Source organism: Spermophilus citellus (genome assembly GCF_964194105.1).
Source record: "Spermophilus citellus genome assembly, chromosome: 4".
Lineage (NCBI taxonomy): Eukaryota > Metazoa > Chordata > Mammalia > Rodentia > Sciuridae > Spermophilus > Spermophilus citellus.
In genome coordinates, this window is record NC_138185.1 from 53,961,622 (window position 1) to 53,982,261 (window position 20,640).

General features: G+C 40.8%; 1 protein-coding gene across 1 annotated transcript; it reads left to right on the forward strand.

The window, feature by feature from the left end:
* The first annotated feature begins 8,840 nt into the window (after positions 1 to 8,840).
* Positions 8,841 to 19,728, forward strand: SELENOS (selenoprotein S). Its single transcript, XM_081291148.1, has 6 exons — positions 8,841 to 8,976; positions 9,578 to 9,712; positions 11,712 to 11,818; positions 16,103 to 16,192; positions 16,388 to 16,466; positions 19,112 to 19,728. The coding sequence occupies exons 1-6, from the start codon at positions 8,901 to 8,903 to the stop codon at positions 19,189 to 19,191; spliced, it is 567 nt and encodes a 188-aa protein (XP_081147274.1). The 5' UTR covers positions 8,841 to 8,900; the 3' UTR covers positions 19,192 to 19,728.
* The last annotated feature ends 912 nt before the right edge of the window (positions 19,729 to 20,640 follow it).

Below are 20,640 nucleotides of genomic sequence, written 5' to 3' on the forward strand. Positions count from 1 at the left end.
GGGGAACCAGGGAGGCGAGCCGTCTCGGACCTAGCAATGTAAAATAAGGTACTGTCTGTGTGTTTTATTTTGATCTCTTCTAACTAACTTAATGCCAGAACCTCATTAATGAAACCACTGCGCAGGCCGCGTGGTAGAGCTGGGGATGTGGCTCAAGCGGTAGCGCGCTCGCCTCGCATGCGTGCGGCCCGGGTTCAATCCTCAGCACCACATACCAACAAAGATGTTGTGTCCGCCGAGAACTAAAAAATAAATATTAAAAATTCTCTCACTCTCTCTCCTCTCTCACTCTCTTTAAAAAAAAAGTAGAGATATATAGCTCATTGGTAAAGCACTTTCCTAGCACGCACAAGACCCTGGGTTCAATCCTCAGTATTGCATGCAAAAAAAAAAAAAGCAATGAGACCTCACAGTTCACATTTTTGTGACTTATTTTATTTATTTATTTATTTCGTGGGGGGGGTTGCTGGAACCCAGGGCCTTGTGCATATGTGAAGCAAATACTCTACCAACTGAGCTGTATCCCCAACCTGACACTGTTGATTTATTGCTCCCTCTTATCTCCTTTATCTGCCACACCCTTAATCCTATCTAGACCTTTGTCACTTTATCAGTAGCTATTGCCACAATCATGCCTCTTAAACCACCCAAAACTTAAGGTTTTGTTTTTTTTTTTAAAGAGGAAAAAATGAGTTTACAGCTGGCTCTGTATTTCATTGTAGATCTATGGATTAACTAGGGTAGCTTTTCAAGTCTCTGTCTCTCCTTAGACAAGCCAGATAACCTAGCAATGCCTCAAGAAGTAAACATTAAAGGCTTCCTGAAGCTGACACTCAGAGCTGATGATGCACATTTATGCCCACTTGACATTAATCAATGTAAGCCACCTGGCCAGATACAAAGTCAAAAGATGGAGAAACTCCTTCCATGTAAGGTCCTGACATGGATATTGTAATTGTTTAAAATGTGTGTTATTTTCATGAATTGGTGCCATATTTTATTTTATATTACAAGGTCCTCAGGGGAAAGGATTCTCACTTTTTATTTGCCAGCTAACTTTTTACTACAAGAGCCAGAGTGTTGGTAAATGGTTTGTTTCACTAGGAAAATTAATAATTCCATTTTATTTTTTTATGAGAGAGAGAGAATTTTAATATTTATTTTTTGGTTTTTGGCGGACACAACATCTTTTGTATGTGGTGCTGAGGATCGAACCCGGGCCGCACGCATGCCAGGCTAGCGCGATACCGCTTGAGCCACATCCCCAGCCAATAATTCCATTTTAAATAGAACAAAATCGGTAGAACTGCAAAGAACACTGAAATCCATATAATAAACAAGCTTGATATAATGGATACTTGAAGAACAGTTGGAAAGTATATAGAACATCTTCCTTAAACACAAAGGATGTTTATTAATACTTCATGAACTTGGCCATTGTGTCTCACAAAATATATAAAGAATTGACTCAAATTATAATATTATCACAAGTAGTCAATTTACTTTAACCCGTGTCCCACTTTATGCTTTGAATATAACCCTTTCTGCTCTGCCACTGCACTGGGGTGGGGGGACACGGTACTGGGGATTGAGCTCAGGGGTGAAGGGAAAGCAAGGAACAAGAGACTGGTAAGCGAGAAATGAAAGATGGAGACCAGGCAGAGATACACATGAGAGTTTGTCAGAGCTGACAAATAAAGGCCATCTCTCTAGAGGAAAGAGTTAAAACAGGCTTGAGTTCCCAGACTTTCCTGGAGCAGGCTCAGGAATCAGAGCCAGGCTGGTCCTAATGCTGGTTGTTAGGGGTTGCCGGTGGTATATGAGAGTGGTGAGCCTTTCTCAGAAAGGCCCTTGGACGGGAAAGTGAAACTTTTTCCTTTGAAATGGCAGCTATCACTTAAGATGACCATCCAGATGCTAAGCAAGGACCTTATAAGGGACACTCGACCACTGAGCCACATCCCGAGCCCTTTTTTGTATTTTATTTATTTAGAGACGGTCTCACTGAGTTGCTTAGCACATCATTTTTGCTGAGGCTGGCTTTTTTTTTTTTAATTTATTGTTGGTCGTTCAAAACATTACAAAGTTCTTAATATATCATATTTCACAATTTGATTCAAGTGGGTTATGAACTCCCATTTTTACCCCGTATACCGATTGCTGTATCACATCAGTTACACTTCCATTGATTTACATATTGCCATTCTAGTGACTGATGTATTCTGCTGTTTATCCTATTCTCTACTATCCCCCTTCCCCTCCCCTCCCCTCCCCTCCCCTTTTCTCTCTCTACCCCCTCTACTATAAATCATTTCTTCACTTGTATTATTTTTCTCTTACCCCTCCTTTCCTCTTATAAGTAATTGTGTATGACCCTGAGGCTCACCTTCCAATTCCATGCGATTTCCCTTCTCTCTCCCTTTCCCTCCCACCTATCATCCCTGTTTAATGTTAATCTTCTTCTCAAGCTCTTCGTCCCTACCCTGTCCTTGGTTACTCCCCTTATATCAAAGAAGTCATTTGGCATTTGTTTTTTAAGGATTGGCTAGCTTCGCTTAGCATAATTTGCTCTAATGCCATCCATTTCCCTCCAAATTCTATGATTTCTGAGGCTGGCTTTGAACTCACAATCCTCCTGCCTCAGCCTACAGAGCCAATGGGATTACAGGCAGGCACCAACATGCCCAGCTGCAACTTATTTTTAAAATGGACATGTTTCTTTCTCTTCCTCTTTCCCTGCTCCTCTATCTCTCCACATCCCTAATCTCAGGGGAAACAGGATTATCTTTCTTCCCCATCCTAGGCAGAATTACAGCCCCAGTGTTTCTCCTTTGCTAGCAAAGCAATAAACCTTTTTCCTTTTTCTCAAAATCCTATCCTCATTTTTGGATTGGCGTCAGGGACAAGGACTGAGCTTCTGGCAACATTACTAATATAAAAAAGGTACCATATAGACTTGAAAGTCTCAAAACAAATTTGTAAGTAACTCATGGTCCAAAAAATAAATCAGATCTGAATTCAAAAGTAGAGGCCCTTGTGGTCCAGTAGTATTTGGCATTAATTAATAATAGATACACTGAAATATAAGAAAAGTGGATTCATTAAGGGAATTAGAAATTCAAATATAAATAACTTACACCACAAGGTAATATGCAATAAGAACCTAATGAAGAATTGCAGTTAATAATTGCTAGGTTTGGGGGGAATATATTAGTTGAGCTTGGGCTTACAGAAGAAATAGTTGTTCTTTTAACAACTGACCATTTTTCTGGTGATGAAAGTGATACAATCAAATACCAGAAGAGCAAAACAAATACTCTGTATGACAATAGAAGATTGCCCTAAATGTGATTTTTATTTTGCAAACCTGAATAATATTTATAACAAATATGACAGAAAAGTCAATAAGAAATTTGGACAAAGGTTTTGAAAAAGTTATTCACAAAACAAGAAATAAGAATAACAGATATTTTTAAAGATGTTCTGTAATGCCAGATTCATGGGACCCCGATAGACCTCCAGGAGCTGAATCCAATGCAATCACACAAGAGTCTTTATTGCAAGCTGGAGCCTGGACTCACAACCGTTTCTGAAGCAGCGGTCCCAGGGAGTGAGTCCTGGTCCTTTGTTCAGTGAGATTTTATAGGTTTGGGGGGATACTCTATGCATCACAGCATCACACAGCAAATCATTCCACAACACGGAAAAATCAAACAACAACTCTTAACATTGATTAGCACTTTCACTGGCGGGACCAAGTTGGGTAGGGGTGATTGGTTAGTACAAGAGGGGGATTCTTTTGAACTGATTAATCCGTAAGGGGTGTATGTGCTCAACTACATAGTTTCCTAACATGTTATCAATCACCGAGACTACTGGGGGGTCATCTGGCATCCAGGTATTTTCCCTGTCTCATGATGATTGGTGGTTGCTAGGGGGTTGCTATGGATCCTTACCTAGCCTGACTGAGTCAGGGACACCTGACGTTGCAGATCTCTTCCATTATTTGCAGACAAACAACTCAGCAGGGTGGCTATGTGCCTAGGACCGTTCTGTGGATTTTTCCAATGACAAGGGTCACGCCCCTCCCTCCGGACAGGCTTTGAGGTAGAAGCTGGTTTCTCAAAAATGGAGTCACATAAACAGCAGTTCAATAGCACATACAATCAGGGAAGGAACCAACAATGAAATATTTTTAAATTTTTTTTTTGTAGTTGTAGATAGACAGAATGCCTTTATTTTATTTGTTTAATTTTATGGGGTGCTGAGGATGGAAGCCAGTGCCTCATACATGCTAGGCAAGCACTCTGCTGCTGAGCTACAGCCCCAGCACAACAATGAAATATTGTTCATGTCAGATGGGCTAGGATAAAAGAGACTGAAAAGCTCATAATCAAAGGTTTATGCACACAGGGTTTATCCAGATATTTTCTCTGTTCTTCATAGTTGCCAATGTCTCGGCTGGGTACAAGAATCACGAGCCACCACACAGCTTTGTAGATTCAAACAGCAATTCTTTATTCCCGAACTCACACCGGCCTCCACACACGCTCTGGGGCAATCCCAGTTCTGCTGCCACCCAATTCACCTACTACCGAGGCTTCCTCCCAAAATCCTCTCTGAATCTCACGAGAACTCAAAGGGAGCTCAGGTAGCAGGAACGCCCTATTTCCAGCAGCAATAATCCTCAACATCGAACTTCCCTAAAACCCAAGGTCTTAAACTGGGAACGCCCTAAACCCAAGGACCGGGATACTATACTTCCTCAAACTGCAGGATACACCCTAATCCTGGATCCACCCTCGTCCTTGAGTAGGGTCATCTTTCTCAAACACACATGCAAGGTCACAGCAAATTTAACATGGGGTACGCTGGCAAGGAAATCGATGCGTCATTCCTACTTGGTAATGGCCCTCAGCACATAGTGTCATTCAACATGACTTATTCTGTCTCTCACCACCCCCTTTCCCATGCACAAAAATCTATTGTTCTGTAGTAATATTTTTTGATCACGAAGTTTTATGTGTTTTGGTTGTTTTTTTTTTTTCATGTTTCTTTCATGGGCTGTTAGCAATTTGACAATATATTCTATATTCTTTGACCTATGAATTCTGGGAATTTATATCTAGATGTGAAATAGTATATATATGCAAGATTATTCTTGCATATCCTTGTAAATATTAGTGAAAAACTGGGTAAAGTTCTAGGAAGAGAGAATATGTTAAAGAAAATATGGCAGACAGATATACACATATGTCACACACACACATATTTACCATGTAAAGAACTATGCAGTAATTAGTAGCCATTTGTATTAACAAGCTTGAGTATTTGTAACCAATACACCTGACAAAAACAGCTTAGATGTGAAAAGTTTATTTTGGCTCACAGTTTAATCAGTTCAGTTCACAGTCAGCTGACAGCATTGCTCTGGGCCAGGGGTAAAGCAGAACATCATGGCAGAAGGGAGTGGCAGAGGAAAGCTGCTCAGTTCAGGACAGCCAGGAAGCAAAGAGCAGAGTCTTACTTTTTAAAGAGAAAAACTAATGTTACAATTTATCCCATATTGATGATTACAGCAACAAGACAGGGTGGATGAATACATCAAATTCTTTCCCTCATTTAACAAGGTGAAGGTTGACTTAATTTGTTGATGGAGGGTGAAAGTTGGTAACAACAAATCTTTGCATTTTTGTATCTTCCTCCATGGCTACTGTGAGCATCTTGAGTCCTGAACTACACTGTGAGCTTGGAAGTGATGTGAACTGCAACTTTCTTGAAGCTTTCAAATTTTAATCTGACACCTCTTGTTAAAGCAAAGGCAGGGAGCCTTCTTTTAAATGCTATCTTAACTGTTAAGTACTATATAAAAATAAACTCTACTCCCAAGCATTGATTGAAACTGTTTCTACTGTGATCTCTTTTCTAAGCACAAGCTTCCTGAGAGAAAGGAGAGACTCCACAAATTGCTGCCATGACTCCAGGGCAGTTTACCGAACAAACGTCCTGACAAAGAGGCCCAGTAACTTCATTCTTACCCATTTGTCACTATGCACAAGTTTTTTTGTTTGTTTGTTTGTTTGGCTGTTTTTGTTTTTGGGGTCTGGGGATTGAACACAGGGGAATTTTACTACTGAACTACAACCCTAACCTTTTTTATTATGGGATAGGTCTCCCTTAAGTTGCTTAGAGCCTTGCTAAGTCACTGAGGTTGGCCTCGAACTTGGGATCCTCTTGTTTCAGCCTTCAGAGTTATAAGACAGGTGGGTACCAACAAGCCTAGCAAGGGGTTTATTTTGTTGTGTTGTGGTGCTTGGGATTGAAAGGCCTGTGCTAGATAAGAGTTCTCTACCACTCAGTTATATCCCCCCAGCTCTAAGGTACATTAATCTCGGACTAAGTATTGATCTGATTATGGTTATAATCCCAAGAAATCATTCAGTTTTAACACATTGAGTTCCTGTAAGATGCCAAAACAAGTGGGAAATCATTGTAAAGCAGAGTAATGGTTCATCATTTAAATGAGAGAAAAACATCAGGAAGAAGAAAATATGGACTGGGTTGTAGCTCAGTGTAGAGCACTTGCCTGGTATGCATAAGGCATTGGTTTTATCCCCAACACAGTTTGAAAATTTAAAAAGAAGGTAGAAATGAAACTCCTTTCTAAACTCATCAAATTGGTGCCTATTTTCACAGCTTTAATTGACAATGTTCACAGTTCTCAATTTTCTGGTTTGAGGAATACATTTTCAAGGTGGTTATCGAGGTAAAGAAGGGGTTTCAGGGTTTTCTCTACTAGCCCCATGAACTTCAGTCCTTCAATAAGCATCTCTATTAGCTTTTCACTACTATAATAAAAATACCTGAGGAAGGCTTACTTTATAAAGAAGTTTATTTAGCCAAGTTTGGAGGATAAAAGTCCCAATAGCATGGTATGTGTTCTTGCAGGGGCTTCTCTTGGTTGCATCACGTCATGGTGAAGTACATGTGTAACTGTGTGCGTGGTCTTTCTCCCACTCCTTAGGGTTCCACCCTAAGGCCCTAATTTAATTAATAACTTCCCAAGGGCCCCACCTCTAAACACTACAGTCAGATTAAGTTTTCCCCCTTTTAATTCCACTAACAAGCCTTTAGAGGATTAAACTGCATGGATTTGGGAGAACAAACTATTCAAACTATAGTATCTTGCATGGTTGTGCATGCCTGTAATTCCAGTGGGTGGGAGGCTGAGGCAGGAGGATCACAGGTTTAAAGCCAGCCTCAGCAACCTAGAGGGTCTATAAGTAACTTAGTGAAATCCTTTTTCAAAATAAAAAATAAAAAGGGCTGGGGATGTGGCTCAGTGGTTAAGTGCCCTTAAATTCAATCCCTCCTACCAAAAACAAAACAAAACAAAAAACCCCAAACCACAGCAATCTTCTCCTTTACTGATTCTGAATATACTGCTAGGTGAGTTTAAGAACTTCTTGGCAAACTAAAGGAAGAAGCATTGCTGGTCTTCCAGCTTGATAATGATGTAAGCCTTCCCATACCACTCCTGGTCAAGGCAGCAGTGTGACATTCCGACATTATCATTGTTACCCAACTCTAATCTTATATTGCCTAGGTGACCTAGTTGAATTTCTACACTCCGCCCTGCCCCCAACCCTGATTATCTTTGAGGAAGGGATGCCTGAAGGCCAGAAGTTCCTTTTCAGGTGAGCCAGCTGAAACTTGGATGGACCTAAAATGACTGCCAGAGTGATTGCCAGACAATATCTAACTTCATTTTCATCCCATCTCCATGCTAAATGACACCTCATGACAGTTGACAGTTGCCACAAGGAAGAACCATAAAAAGAAGAGACACCAGAATTGAGAAAAAACCTCCACCCAAAGAATATATGAATAGTCTTTTCCTTTATTAACCTAGACTTCCCCCCTCATTTCTTTACATATAACTATAATTTACTAATCCTCCAGGATTGAGAATGATTTACAAGTCCATTTTCCCACCCCTACTATTCTTGGCCAGGAAGAAAAGTCTCCTTAGCTGCTCAATCAGCGCTGTTATCTTGTTATTGGGTCCACAATTCCGAAAAGGAAGCAATACCCAATTTGGGGTAAAAAACTGCCAATAGCAACCACTGACTTTTTTTTCACTTTGTCGTATTTCTAATTCTCGCTCGTTCTTTTGATACACAGCTAGGTTAAGTGCACGTCTTCAAAACCCAAAGGTCAAATTCCAAGGAGGGTAGTTATAATCGCCAAAGAGGTGGTGACATTTGAGTAGTTGGAGGGGGTGGAGAAAGGCATTGCCGGCAGAGGGAACAGCCAGGACACTATTATAAATAAGTGATAATATGCTGTGACACACAGTAACCATGAACAAGTGTTGGTGCCACTGCTGTGGTAATTCTTCCAAGAGGTTTTGATTCTGAAAACTTTTGGGATCAGTGAGGCTTTCTTGGCCTTAAAGTAGGATAAAGAAGCTGCTGTATTTCGTGTTTACAGCTTTGCAGGACGGATGTCGCCAAAAGGTTGAGCTCTGTTGCCTAAAGGGCTCCAGGAGGAGTGTGGGCGCAATCCCTATCCCTGCGCGGACCCTAACCTTCTTGACTCAGTGTCCAATCAGTATAAAAGTACAAATTCCATAAGAAGTCAGAATAGAAGTCTGATTTCCTCCCTCACTGAGGACACTACGAAGATTAAACCTCCCTGCTGGCTCCGGGTGTGTCCAGCCGATTTTCGCCCCGCCTCTCGGAGACACCTACTCTGCGATTGGCCAAGCGTCATGACGGATCGAGACGCGATTGGTAGACACCACTGCCACGTCCAGGCGCGCCACGTGTACGTAAGGACCGGCCGGAAGTACCCGGATAGAGGAGACGTGGCAGGGCTGGGCAGCGGTGGTGGCGGCGATGGAGCGGGAAGGGGAACAGCTGTCCGCGCGGCCGGCCCTAGAGACTGAGGGGCTGCGCTTCCTGCACGTCACAGGTGAGTTGCCGCGGGCTGTGGTGAAGTGGGGCGCGAGTATCACCTCTTCGGCGAGTCGCCATGTTCGGTGGGTGGTCCTCCGCTCTGAGCTCAGGGCCGGGGCCCAGAGGCCTGACTCGCAGTCGGGCGTTAACCTCGCATGCAGGCCCTGGGCTGCGGCCTGGATCTCGCGCAGATGCCTTCTCTAGAGCCGCCCATCTTTGGGTGGCGCCCGCGGGTCTTGTTTGCTGTAGTCCTGTACTGCAGTCCTTTCTGTCACTCGACCCTTAACGTTTCTTTCTAGACGCCCCCTTCCCCCACCTTCGCCCGTACACACACCCCGTGCTGTCACTGCTTTATGTGTGATTTTGTAGTTCTGAAAGACCTTTGCCATCTCGGGACGGATAAGCTCCCCCTCAACCTTCAGAACCCACTGCTGTGCCCTCCACCGGCCATACTTCCTAGATGGTTGAGCCGTCTCCCTTAATTGTTGCGCTTCTTGCTCTTTTTGTAAGAGGGCGTTTTTTCAGCTAAACCGAGAAGGTTTTTAGGGCAGGAGCCAATTTGTCTTTATTGAGATTTATGGAAGTGTCATTTTTAGTGTCTTATTTTTTCTTTTCAGTGGGCTCCCTGCTGGCCACCTATGGCTGGTACATCCTATTCAGCTGCATCCTTCTCTACGTGGTCTTTCAGAAGCTCTCCGCCAGACTAAGGGCCTTGAGGCAGAGACAGCTGGATCAAGCTGAGGCGGCTGTGGGTTAGTGTCTGATATAACCGAAAGGAAGACAGTGGCTTGACACCTGCTTTTTGTACTATTATTTAAAAGTCCGTTTTAAAGAGTAACAATACATATGCTTCTTTATGTATGGGAAGGGGTACTTTGCCTCCGAAGTTGATTTTGGTGTATATGTAATTCTGTTTTTGATTCAGAGATTATTTTTTAGTGTCAATTTTCAAACTGTCTTAAACTTTGACAGTAGAAATGAAGATAATCTGGATTTTTTTTTTTTTTTTTTTTGCAAGGGGGGAGTGGTGACACTGGGGGATTGAAACCAGGGTATCAAACATGCTAGATAAGCACTCTGTATACTTCTTTTTTTTTTTTTTTAGTTGTAGTTGGACACAATACGTTTATTTTATTTTTTTTTTATATGTGGTGCCTAGGATTGAACCCAGGGCCTCCCATGTGCTAGGTGAGCGCTCTACCACTAAGCCACAACCCTAACCCAACACACTGTCTACTTCTAAGCTACATCCCAGACCTGTTTCAGAGATCTTAATGAGATTGGAAAATTCAACCTGTCTGCCTGATGGTGTATAGTGTGCTCAGTGCTTATCTTATTAAATGATTATTAATTTTAGGAAGGATTAAAATGAAAACAGTTTCTTGGTACATATGGATCTGTCCACTGAGTTTTATCACAAGAACCTTTGTGAGTGATCACAGCCTTAGCTCTTCATAGATAATTCATCATGATTTTTCACTAAATTCTCAGATCTGATTTTTAATTGCATTAGTTGTATAAAAAAATTCCATCTCAAAGTAATCTTTTCACTGGTTAAAGGCTACACTGGCATGTAGTCTTAGCTACTCAGGAGACTGAGGCAGGAGGGTTGCTTGAGCCCAAGTGTTTGGGGCCAGCCTTGGCAACATGTCAACACCCCAGCTCCAGAGCAAACACATATCTTCATGCATCTGAGTCACTACAGTACTGAGTTAGGATGGAAAGCTTTATTTTACTGGCACTTGTTAATATTCTTAAGGCTAGTTGGGAGGATTTTTCTTTTCTGTAGAAATGAGGATAAAATTCCTATGAATCTTTACCTTTTTCTGATATAGGTGTGGGCTAATTAAGTGACTGGTAAAGATTCAGAAAACTGGCTGTGCTTGATCTCTCACACCTGGAAATCCCAGTGACTTTGGGACACTGAGGCAAAAAGATTGCAGGTTTGAGGCTAGTGCCAGCAACTTAACAAAACCCTAATTAAAAAAATAGAAAGGACTGAGGATGTGGCTCAGGGTAAAGTACCTGTGGGTTCAGTCCCTAGTACCAAAAATAAGGGTGGGAAGGAAGATTCAGAAAACTTTCTTTAACTTTTGGAGTTCTGGTCAACCTAAAGATAGGGTGTGAGTGAGATATTCAATTTATATAATGAAATCTCATTGTGAATCTCACACTACTCATATTTCATTCACAGGCCCACTGTATACCAGACTTCCTGAATTAACATTATTGTAGGGAATACAGATATCTGCATTTATTTTTTGAAAGAGCCAAATGAGACCCTAACTCAAACACAAAGCAGTACTGTGATTGAGGTAGAAAGCTGTTTTAGGAAACAAAGCTTACTGTGTTGCCCAGGCTGGTTTTGAACTGAACTTAAGGGATCCTCCCACCTCAAATCTCCTAAGTGCAGAGATTTGTTTCTGATAATGTGGACATTTAGGGCTGAAAAACTATGGCTAAGGCATTGTCACCTGTTCCCTTAAGCAGTCAGATATATGTGCAGAAGTGGGTAGGATTACTCACAAAAAATTTTTTTTGTTGTGTTGAGCTGGGGATATAGCTCAGTTGGTAGAGTGCTTGCCTGGCATGCACAAGGCCCTGGGTTCTGATCCCCAGCACCACCAAAAAAAAAAAAAAAAAAATGATGTTGTTGTCTAACATTGTACATCTATACTTATAGACACTGAGAAGTTTCTATTTTATATTGTATAAGATGCCTTATCTCTCATTTTTTTCCTGATATTTTAGAACCTGATGTTGTTGTTAAACGACAAGAGGCTTTAGTGGCTGCTCGTTTAAGAATGCAAGAAGAACTGAATGCACAAGTTGAAAAGCATAAGGAAAAACTAAGACAGGTATAAACTGGTTTTATTTAGTAATTTTTTTTTATTATTATTATTTGCTGTTCTGGAGATTAAATCTAGGGTCTGGAGCTTGTCAAGTGAGTGCTCTACCTCTGAGCTGAATCTAATCTGAATGGCTTTACTTTGAAAATGTAGTCTTAAAAAATGGTGTGAAGCTTAGTGGGTAAGAGTGACTGTATGTATATGTTCTTATTTGTAAATTGTTAGAACAGGGTCCTGTCCTGTGAAATTCAACAGATGTTTTAAGGCCTACCATGTAAATATTGGCGTTATGAGAAAATAATTCTGTTGTTAGGGAAGGATAAATGTAATGCAAAGTACAGCGCTTAAGAGGGACAGACTGGAGGCAAGATGTGTGTATAAGTACCTGTGCCTGTTGGGAGTAGTAGGAGCAGAAGGGCTTCCACTTAGCTTTGTATTGGTCAGCACGCATTTTCATTCTGTTAAGTGGGAAATACTCGTGTGTCTAGGTCTTGAGTCACAGACACACAGAAGACACTTTTAGCTTTGTTTTAAGCTGTGTTGCACATGAGGTAGCGTAAGGGAAGGGCACTCTTCAGTGAATTGAAGGAGAATTAGGGGAAGGCAGCTGAGAGGCCCAGCCAACAGTGGTGCTAATAAGAGATGGAAAACAGCGGCAGGGGCTGGGGCTCAGCGGTGGAGCACATGCCTTGCACGTGTGAGGCGCTGAGCTTGTTCCTCAGCATCACATAAAAATAAATAAATAAAGATTATTATGTCCAACTACTACTTAAAAAAAAAATTGAGACAGAGATGGAAAACAGGAGATGGAGTTTGGAAAACAGGAGATGGAGTTTTGAAAGTTTTTTTTTTTTTTTTTTGGTACCAGAGAACTCAGGGGTGCTTTACCAATGAGCTATATCCCCATCCCCCTTTTTTTTTTTTGGAAGAGGGTCTCATTAAATTTCTAAGGCTGGCTTTGAACTTGTGATCCTCCTGCCTCAGCTTTCTGACTGCTGGAATTTCTGGCTTGTGCCACCACACCCATGTTTTAAAAGATTTTTAAGGCATGGGATTTGGTTGAAAGAGAAAGTGGAAGGTGAGGTGGGGAGGAAGAACTGAGGATTGCCTTCAGCAGTCAGGTGGAATGCAGTGGTATGATCACCCACCAGCTTTGTCTTCATCTGTGCCACTAAAATGACCTTTGCCATCTAATTTTAGTCCAGAAGTTTCTGGGCCTCCTTATCCCCTCAAAATGATGCCTCTGCCAGCAACTTTTAAGGTTGTATTTTTGGTCTCGCTTGCATCTATCCCTTGTTCCAGAGATAAGTGTCTTTCTGCAGTCCCTGACAGCTGTTCTTATTTCTGCATGGTCATCTCCTTGTGGTTTGCCTGCCTTGCTTGGCTGGACCACCTCCATACACTCCCCTTCTTGATCACCCTGTCCCAACAGCCTTTTGTGTGTGTGTGTGTGTGTGTGTGTGTGTGTGTGTGTGGTGCTGGGGATTGAACCCAGGGCCTTGTGCATGTGAGGCAAGCACTCTACCAACTGAGCTATATCCCCAGCCCTCCAACAGCCTTTTCTTTTCGTTTTTTCCCCTGTACTGGGAATTGAACCCAGGGCCTTGCTCATGTTAGGCAAGTACTCTGTACTGAACTATATTCCCAGCCTTATATTGAGACAGGGTCTCACTAAGTTTCTTAGGCTGGCATTGAACACTCTGCCCTTCTAACTCAGTCTCTTGATAAGATGCAATTATAGACAATCCCCTCTGTGCCCAGCTCCAACAGCCTTTTTTAGTGTCCATGACAGTTGATCAGCTACCTTCCCTTTAGTTGTCAACCTAAAGTGTACATTATTTACTTAACTTTTTTAATTAGAAAAAGTTGTGGGGCTGGGTTTTATCCTCAGTACCACATAAAAATAAATAAAACAACAACAATAACAAAAAAAGTTGAAATGTAAAAATCTATACCATGGAAACTAAATTTTTATATTTCCCCACTCCCTCATTTTGCACTGCACAAGCATCCCATACAATGTTAGGTTTCTGGGACTTTTTTTTTCCAGAAATATTTGATCTATATATAAACACATGTATGGGCTGGGATTGTGGCTCAGTGGTAGAACGCTTGCTTAGCACAGGCGGGACCCGGGTTCGATCCTCAGCACCACATAAAAATAAAGGCATTGTGTTGTGTCCATCTATACCTAAAATAAATATTAAAAAAAAATAAAAAATAAACACATGTATTTTTTATTTTTTTTTTGGTACTGGGGATTAAACTCAAGAGCACTCAACCACTGAGTCACGTCCCCAGCCCTATTTTATTTAGAGACAAGATCTTACTGAGTTGCTTAGCAGGTCATTTTTGCTGAGGCTGGCTTTGAACTTGTGATCCTCCTGTGTCAGCCTCCTGAGCTATCGGGATTACAAGCATGTGCCACCGCACTCTGCAATGGGCTCCTTTTTATAGAAGTGGAAGCATGTCATTTTGAGCACTCCCTCCCCCCCAGTTTATAACCATTAATTCTGTGTTTGTATGTGTATTATCCTGAGAATGGAATTTAGGGTTCTGCATATACTAGGCAAGTACCCTATCACTGAGTTATACCCCCAGCTCAAACCATTAATTATTATTGTTTTGTTTCTGAGAGCTGTACAATAAGTCGTATTTCTTCTGTGCACCAGAATTCAATGATTTCAATGTCTTTTTTTTTAGAGAGAGAGAGAATTTTAATATTTATTTATTTATTTTTTTTTGGCGGACACAACATCTTTGTATGTGGTGCTGAGGATTGAACCCGGGCCGAACGCATGCCAGGCGAGCGCGCTACCGCTTGAGCCACATCCCCAGCCGCAATTTCAGGGTCTTAGTTTGAGTATTGTAACAGTTTTATCATTCAGTTTGCTAATATAACTGAAAAATCTTTTTTCCCCTTTGGAATCAAGGATTGAACCTAAGGGTGCTTGACTACTGATTCACATCTCCAAGCCATTTATCTATCTATCTATCTTTTTATTTAAATTTTGAGATAGGGTCTTACTGGGTTGCTTATACTCTTGCGAAATTGCTGAGTCTGGCTTTGAAGCTTTGCTTTTCCTGCCTAAGTCTTCTGAGCTGCTAGGAATACAGGCATGCACCACCATACATGGCTGAAAAATCTTTTAAAAGACAACTTTAGAATTGTAATGAAAGCCTCCTAAAATTGCAAGAGGGACAAAAAGTCTGTCCGTGTTCAAGTGTCTAAATTCTATGGCATATGTAATTCTGATTGGATCTGTGCCTCATGGTTACTATGAGATTTCTTGTGTATAATGTCAGAATTTGTCTGCTATGGTTTCATTTAGATGTTCTCAATTACTCAGTGAAGTATTAAAGAACTTTCACGTTTAGAGGTGATTGGTTTCCTGACCTTTTTTACTTGAGGACAGTGGAAGTATGATGTAATAGATGTTCGGGTGTAGCAGTGATAAATCTTGTATTCTATGAAGAAACTTGCTGGGTGCCCGCTTTTTAAGACATCTGTTCACAAATCCTTGTGACACCAGTTATGTAGAACCAGAATGAATTACAGTTCTGTCTGGATTCCATTGGAAATGAGAAATTTTAAGTCCTGTTGGTATACATGTCAGTTGTAGTTCTTGGTTGCTGGAAGAGATGGTATTTGTTAAGGAAAAGAGAACAGAGGCAAAGGTCTTTCCTATGATCCTCACAGCCTCAGGCAGAGGGGTTTTGTGACTTCCCTGGGCGGCACAGCCAGATGACAGCCAGGTGATGACAAAAGGAGGCTTGCTTCCCACCTTTTCCAAGTCAAAGTAGTTCCACATTCTAAAAATGTCCTATTAAGTGCAAGTTTCGGAAGACCTCAGTCATTGCTCTTTTTTCCCATGACACATTGCTTTTTTTTAATAGTGTAAAAAGCAACCAAGCATAGTGGCATATACTTATAATTTCAACAGCTTAGGATGTTGAGGAAGGAGGATCACAAGTTCAAAGCCAGCCTCAGCAACTTAATGAGGCCCTAAGCAACTTAGCAAGACCATGTCTCAAAGTAAAAAAGGACTGGAGATATGGATCAGTGGTTGAGTGTTCCTGGGTTCAATCCCTGCTACCAAAAAAAAAAAAAAAAAAGTACAGAAAAGCAAGAGTTAAACTCACACAACTAGATCGCAACAGCTTTTTTAACTGAAGAAAATAATGGGTACCGGTTTGTTTTGAAAAACATTTAAATTAATAATTATGAAAATAAGCATTTTCCTTGAAAGGGTGGCACTTAAGAGTACCTTCTTATGTGATTCTCTTTCTCAGCTTGAAGAAGAGAAAAGGAGACAGAAGATTGAAATGTGGGACAACATGCAGGAAGGCAAGAGTTACAAAAGAAATGCGAGAAACCCTCAGGTAACTATAGATTGGCCTGCCATTTTCTAATAGGTAAAGATTTGTTAAGTAGAATGTTAAGTTTTTTTCTTTGTGATTCTGGGGATTGAACCCAAGGTCTTATGCATGCTAGCCAAGCACTCTACCATTGAGCTACAGCCCCAGCCCCAAGTAGAAGGTTTTAAATAATTCTTAAGCCTGTGTGTGTTCAAATAGGAGGAAGAGAGTCCTGGACCTTCTACTTCATCTGTCATCCCAAAACGGAAATCTGACAAAAAGCCTTTGCGGGGAGGTGGTAAGCACAATGTCAAACGTTTATTTTTCAACACTTACAGGATGTACTTAACCTTTTAAAAGTAGATTCTATTTCTTTTGTCTCAATGTCCATAAATTGACACTAATTTCTAAGCTTAGGGTTATGAGGATTAAATAAAGGAAGGAAACAGAAAATGCCACATAGGTCCTAAGTAATTAGAATTATGCCTGGGATCAGTATTCTCACTTGATCCCACTGCAGCTCTATAAGAAAACAGGTAAGCAGGATGGGGAACATTCTGCCCTCCTGGCAAATGACTGTCAAGGGATTAAAACATAGTGGTTAAGTCTTGGTTTTCCTTATTTCTCATAAGTAACTTTTTCTCAAAAAAATGTGAACAGATGTTTGTTCAGAGCTTTTTTTCTGTGTGAAGAAAACTGGGACACTCTAGGTAATACCACAGCAGTCTGTCTTATTGTGTTTTAGAGAAACTTCAGATATACTTAGGAAAATGGAACTCATACCGAAATGGAAATCAGTAGTCTTCTGTGATTCCGGCTAGGAGTTCCCAGTTAATTCTGAGCAAGAATAAAGATATGAGAACACCATGTAGGCACCAGTTCTAGGTTAAAGACATCCATGGGGAAAGAAGGACACAACAGGGGCCTGCTTGGCATCCTTGAGGACCAGGGAGGAGACAAGGATGTGGACTCTAGGCAGCATGGCAACAAACTTGGCAAAAGGCTGCCCTCTAATCCCCTCTGTGTCAGGAACCCAAAGCCAACTTGCTGGAATGGTGCAGCTGAGTAGAAAATGCTATTTTATAACTTTCCATTGCTGGAAGCCTTAATATATATATATATGTATATATTTGTTATAGATGGGCACGATACCTTTATTTGTTTTTTTGTTGTTTTTTTTTTATGTGATACTGAGAATCAAACTCAGTTCCTCATATGTGCTAGGCAAGTGCTCTACCACTGAGCCATATCTCCAGAGCTCCTAGTGGTGATATTTAGGAGAAGAATAGGAATTGTAGAAAATGTAATACATGACATGCTTGTGTACATGGCCCATTTTGGTGTCCAGCATTCCTGAATCTAGGGCCTTTGCCCAGCCTGGTTTTACAAAGAAGGAAATAGGCACAGGGAATTATTGCCCAAAGATTCCACAGTAAGTAAGGAACAAAGCCAGCTCATTGTTTGGTTAGCTCTGGGACCTGAGCACTCAACCCAGTCATCAGTTGATTGCTGATTTTGGGAAGCTAGTGGAGGAGGAAGAGAGGGAGAAATGATGTAGGCAACCCAGTTCTGACTCATAGACATTCCATTATAGAACTTCTGCCAAGTTCTAACTGGCAAATTTCATTATGTATGTATGTATGTATGTATCTATCTATTATCTGTCTATCTATTTGTGGTACTAGGAATTGAACCCAGGAGTGCCACCAAAAAGCTATATCTCAGCCCTTATTTTTTTTTTGAATTTGAAGCAGGGCCTCACTAAGTTGCTGAGGCTGGCCTTAAACTTGCAGTCCACCTTCCTGAGCCTCCCAAGTGTCTGAGATTAGAGGCTCATTCCACCATTCTGGCTTAAATTTATTGTCTTTTATTTATTTTTTTTATTTAATGGGCTAAGGATTTGAACCCAGTGCCTTATACGTGCTAGACAAGTGCTACCACTGAGCTACAACCCCAGCCTTTTAAATTTATTTTCTTTTTTTTTTTTTTTAAAGAGAGAGAGAGGAGAGAGAGAATTTTTAATATTTATTTATTTATTTTTTTTTAGTTCTCAGTGGACACAACATCTTTGTTGGTATGTGGTGCTGAGGATCGAACCCGGGCCGCACGCATGCCAGGCGAGCGTGCTACCGCTTGAGCCACATCCCCAGCCCCTTAAATTTATTTTCTATAGCTTGAACTGCTCTTGAATATATACTTTTTATTAAGCATTACAGTTGAAGCCTTCGTACAATTCATATACTCAAAGTCAGGCTATCCTAAAGGATGGGGTTGTTATGGCTTTTTTTTTTTTTTTTTTTTTTTGGCCCATATGTTTTCGGGAGTTAGGATAAAGACTGAATGTTTCTTTTTTCCCTTGCAAAAAGTCAATTCAAATTGCAATTACAGTGTAGAACATTTTTTTAATATGGTAGTTAAAAGTTTTTGTTTTTGTTTGGTACTGGGGATTGAACTCAGGGGTACTCAACCATTGAGCCACATTCCCAGCCTTACTTTGTATTTTATTTAGAGATAGGGTCTCACTGAGTTGCTTAGTGCCTTGTCGTTGCTGAGGCTGGCTTTGAATTCTCAGTCCTTCTGAATCAGCCTCCAGAGCCGCTGGGATTATAGGCATGTTCCACTGTACCCAGCTTGGTTAAAAGTTTTTTGAAAATATCCATGAGAATACAATTTATACCTTTGCATGTGAGGCTTACTTTTTTTTTTTTAGAGAGAGAAATGAGAGAGAGAGAGAATTTTTTAATATTTATTTTTTTTTAGTTTTTGGCGGACACAACATCTTTGTCTGTATGTGGTGCTGAGGATCGAACCCGGGCCGCACACATGCCAGGCCAGCGCGTTACCGCTTGAGCCACATCCCCAGCCCCGTGAGGCTTACTTTTGATATAAAGTAATCCCAGATTTTCAGCCATCTAGTGTTCTGCATCTGTTCTCTCATTCCAGGTTATAATCCTTTGACTGGAGAAGGAGGTGGAACCTGTTCCTGGAGACCTGGACGCAGAGGCCCATCATCTGGTGGATGAAACTAAGATTCTTGTTAGTGTCACTTTTGACATTAGCAAGATAATCCCTTAGCCCTTGATTCGATTGCCTTACGCACACTTTTCACAGTGACTAGCCCAGGGGAGGTGTGGTTTATTTCTTTTCTTAACTATACCTGCGTGTTTAAGGGTTTTAGTCAGCATGGGATGTAGACATTGCCAGTAGGTAATGCTCCACTGAAAGTCAGTCATTGCAATTGTTGATTTCATGATTCATTACTAGCTGGTAGATAGAAGGCCTCTAGCTAAATAGCAGTCTTGGTAAAAGAGGCCTAGCAATGATCTTTTATGTTGGAAGTCCTTCCTAATTAAGGACAGTCTCTGTGACAGGTTGCGTTGAATGATGTCTTCCTTATAAATGGTGAGCCCACCAGTGAGGATTACTGATGCAGATGGTTGATGGGGTTTGTTTCTGTATATTTATTTTTATGTACAGAACTTTGTAAAAAATGAAATTGTAAATATTTAAAACAAAGTGACATTTTTAGCATATTTATTAAATTTACGGAAATTTCTTTATGCACTTGAATTTGTCCATTAGACATTAAGCAGCTTTTTAACATTCAGACTCCAAATGTTTGTACTTAACTTGTTCACTTACTGTTTCTTACCAGAAATGAGAATCACAAATGGCAGACAGCTACAGCAGTTTTGAAAGTTGGCAGATTCTATTGGGCTCATCTACAATATCAGGATCTTGTAGTTTAGTTACTGAATTAATAGGATGAAGAAACGTCTTGATTCAAGATAACTTGTAGGCTGACCAGGTTCCTAAGAGCCCTATGAGTCATTCCCAATTTGCCATGACTTCATGATTATGTTCTTTTTTAATTTTTAAATTTTTTTTTTTACTGTTTTAGTTGCAGATGGACAAAGTACCTCCATTTCATTTATTTATTTTTATGTGGTACTGAGGATTGAACCCAGTACCTCATACGTGTGAGGCAAGCACTCTGCCACTGAGCCACAATCCCAGCCCTTGACTATGTTCTGTGAGAGCCCTTATCAGGAATTTTCTAAAAGAACCAGATAGTTGTAAATAATTTAGACTTCACTGACTACATAGGGTCTCCATTACATAGTTATTGGGTTTTATGGTTAAGTTTCTTTCTTTTTTTTTTAATATTCATAGCTCATTGGTCTACATGCTATAGGTTATGGACCACCCCTACTGTAGAGGTTATCATGAGAAGGAACAAAATTAAACTTTAGGCCTGGGTGTGGTGGTGCATGCTAATAATCCCTATGAATCTGGAAGCCAAGGCAGGAGGATTGTAAGTTCAAGGTCAGCTTCAGTAATTTAGCAAGACCTTATCTCTAAGAAAGGACTGGGGATATATAACAGTGGCAAAACACCCCTAAATTCAGTCCCCATTGTCCCCCTCCCCCAAGATTTAAACTTCAGAATAGTGCTAATTCAGAAAAGTATTC